The sequence below is a fragment of the Capsicum annuum genome, unplaced genomic scaffold (genome assembly GCF_002878395.1).
Source record: "Capsicum annuum cultivar UCD-10X-F1 unplaced genomic scaffold, UCD10Xv1.1 ctg72281, whole genome shotgun sequence".
Taxonomy (NCBI): Eukaryota; Viridiplantae; Streptophyta; class Magnoliopsida; order Solanales; family Solanaceae; genus Capsicum; species Capsicum annuum.
This window is the reverse complement of record NW_025882182.1, coordinates 1-1,632: the sequence shown is the minus strand read 5'-3', so window position 1 is coordinate 1,632 and position 1,632 is coordinate 1. Positions and strand designations below refer to the sequence as shown.

General features: G+C 33.1%; 1 protein-coding gene across 1 annotated transcript; it reads left to right on the top strand.

Moving 5' to 3' along the window:
* Positions 1-12: 12 nt before the first annotated feature.
* Positions 13-1,626, top strand: LOC124894254. The gene is made up of 2 exons (XM_047404985.1): positions 13-1,297; positions 1,407-1,626. The coding sequence occupies exons 1-2, from the start codon at positions 340-342 to the stop codon at positions 1,541-1,543; spliced, it is 1,095 nt and encodes a 364-aa protein (XP_047260941.1). The 5' UTR covers positions 13-339; the 3' UTR covers positions 1,544-1,626.
* The last annotated feature ends 6 nt before the right edge of the window (positions 1,627-1,632 follow it).

Here is a 1,632-nt window from a genome sequence, read left to right as displayed (position 1 = left end):
GGGGGTCCAATGTTTTTAAATTCAATAAATTCTAGCGGGTGCACGAAGGGTGGAGAATATATTGCTAATTTGTTTCTTGAAGCAATAGAGAAAGTAGGTCCAAATAATGTTGTTCAAGTTATTACAGATAACGCAAGTAATATGAAACTTGCCAGTACTATGGTGGAGGAAAAATATTCTCATATATTTTGGACTCCTTGTGTTGTTCATTGTTTGAATCTAGCTTTGAAAAGTATGTGCTAACCGTCTGATAAATCATCTCACTTTGCTAATTGCCAATGGATCTCAGAGTTACTTAGTGAAGTGAGTAATTTGAAAAACTTTGTGGTGAATCATGACATGACACATGCAATTTTTCAAAAACATTCAGATTTGTGTTTATTGAAAGTTGGTGAAACAAGATTTGCTTCATATGTTATTATGACGACTCGTATTTGCAAAGTGAAATCTTTTTTAGAGAAGATGGTCATGGATGATGAATGGAAGAATTATAAGGGGGATAAGGGAATTGAAGCCAAAACTCGTGAAATAAAATCCTTTATAATGAATGATGAGAAGTGGGATAATATTGACTACTTTTTGAAGTTTACGGAACCTATTGTCGATATGCTTAGAGATGCTGATCTAAATGGTCCAAAATTACACCTTATTTATGATATGTGGGACTCAATGATTGAGAAATTAAAAAAAATAATTTTTGAGCATGAGGGGGAAGATCTTATTTCTGGCCAATCAAATTTTTTTGATTCCATTCATGGTGTTCTAGTGGCTAGGTGGAACAAAAGCAACACCCCTTTACATTGTATGGCACATTCTTTGGTTCCCAAATACTATCATCAATCATGGCTTCAAGGAGAAAATGGAATTCAACGGGTAGCTCCTAATGAAGATTTAGAAATTGCATCGAATAGAATAAAGTGTTTTCAAAGGTACTTTGATTCTAATCAAATGAAACAAGTTTCATTGGAGTATGGAAAATTTTGTAGCATGAATGGTTATTTTGGTGAGCCTCATGTGATTGATGCTATGGAGTATGAAGATCCTTTTTCTTGGTGGGGAAATCATGGTGTCTCAATTCCACTTTTGCAACAGTTAGCTTACAAGTTGCTTACTCAACTGGTTTCTTTCTCTTGTTGTGAAAGAAATTGGAGCACATATTCTATGATCCACAACATCAAGAGAAATAAGTTAGCAACTTCAAGAGCCGAAGATTTAGTGTTTGTACATTATAATCTACGGTTGCTATCTCGTAAGAAAGAGAAATATATAAATGGGCCAAGCAAGTATTGGGATGTAGGTATGTCTACATTTTCTTTATTAGTTTCTCAATTATTTATTTTGAATGATAATTTTTTCTTTCATGTATAAAAACATTTTAATGTATACATTCTTTTTAACTTACTTAGGTGGAGATCAATTTGAAGTTGAGGATACAATTAATAATTTAACCGAGCTATCAATAGATGAACCTCAATTGGAAGGAGTGGTTTTTGATGAAGAATTTGAAGATTTGGAAGACGTTGAAGAAGACGCGGAAGAGTAGTTAACTTAAGTAACTTGATAGTGGACATTTTTTTTTGTTCTGTTAGTTTTGAATTGATGTCTTAAGTTTGGATGTTTTCTTGTGTTTGT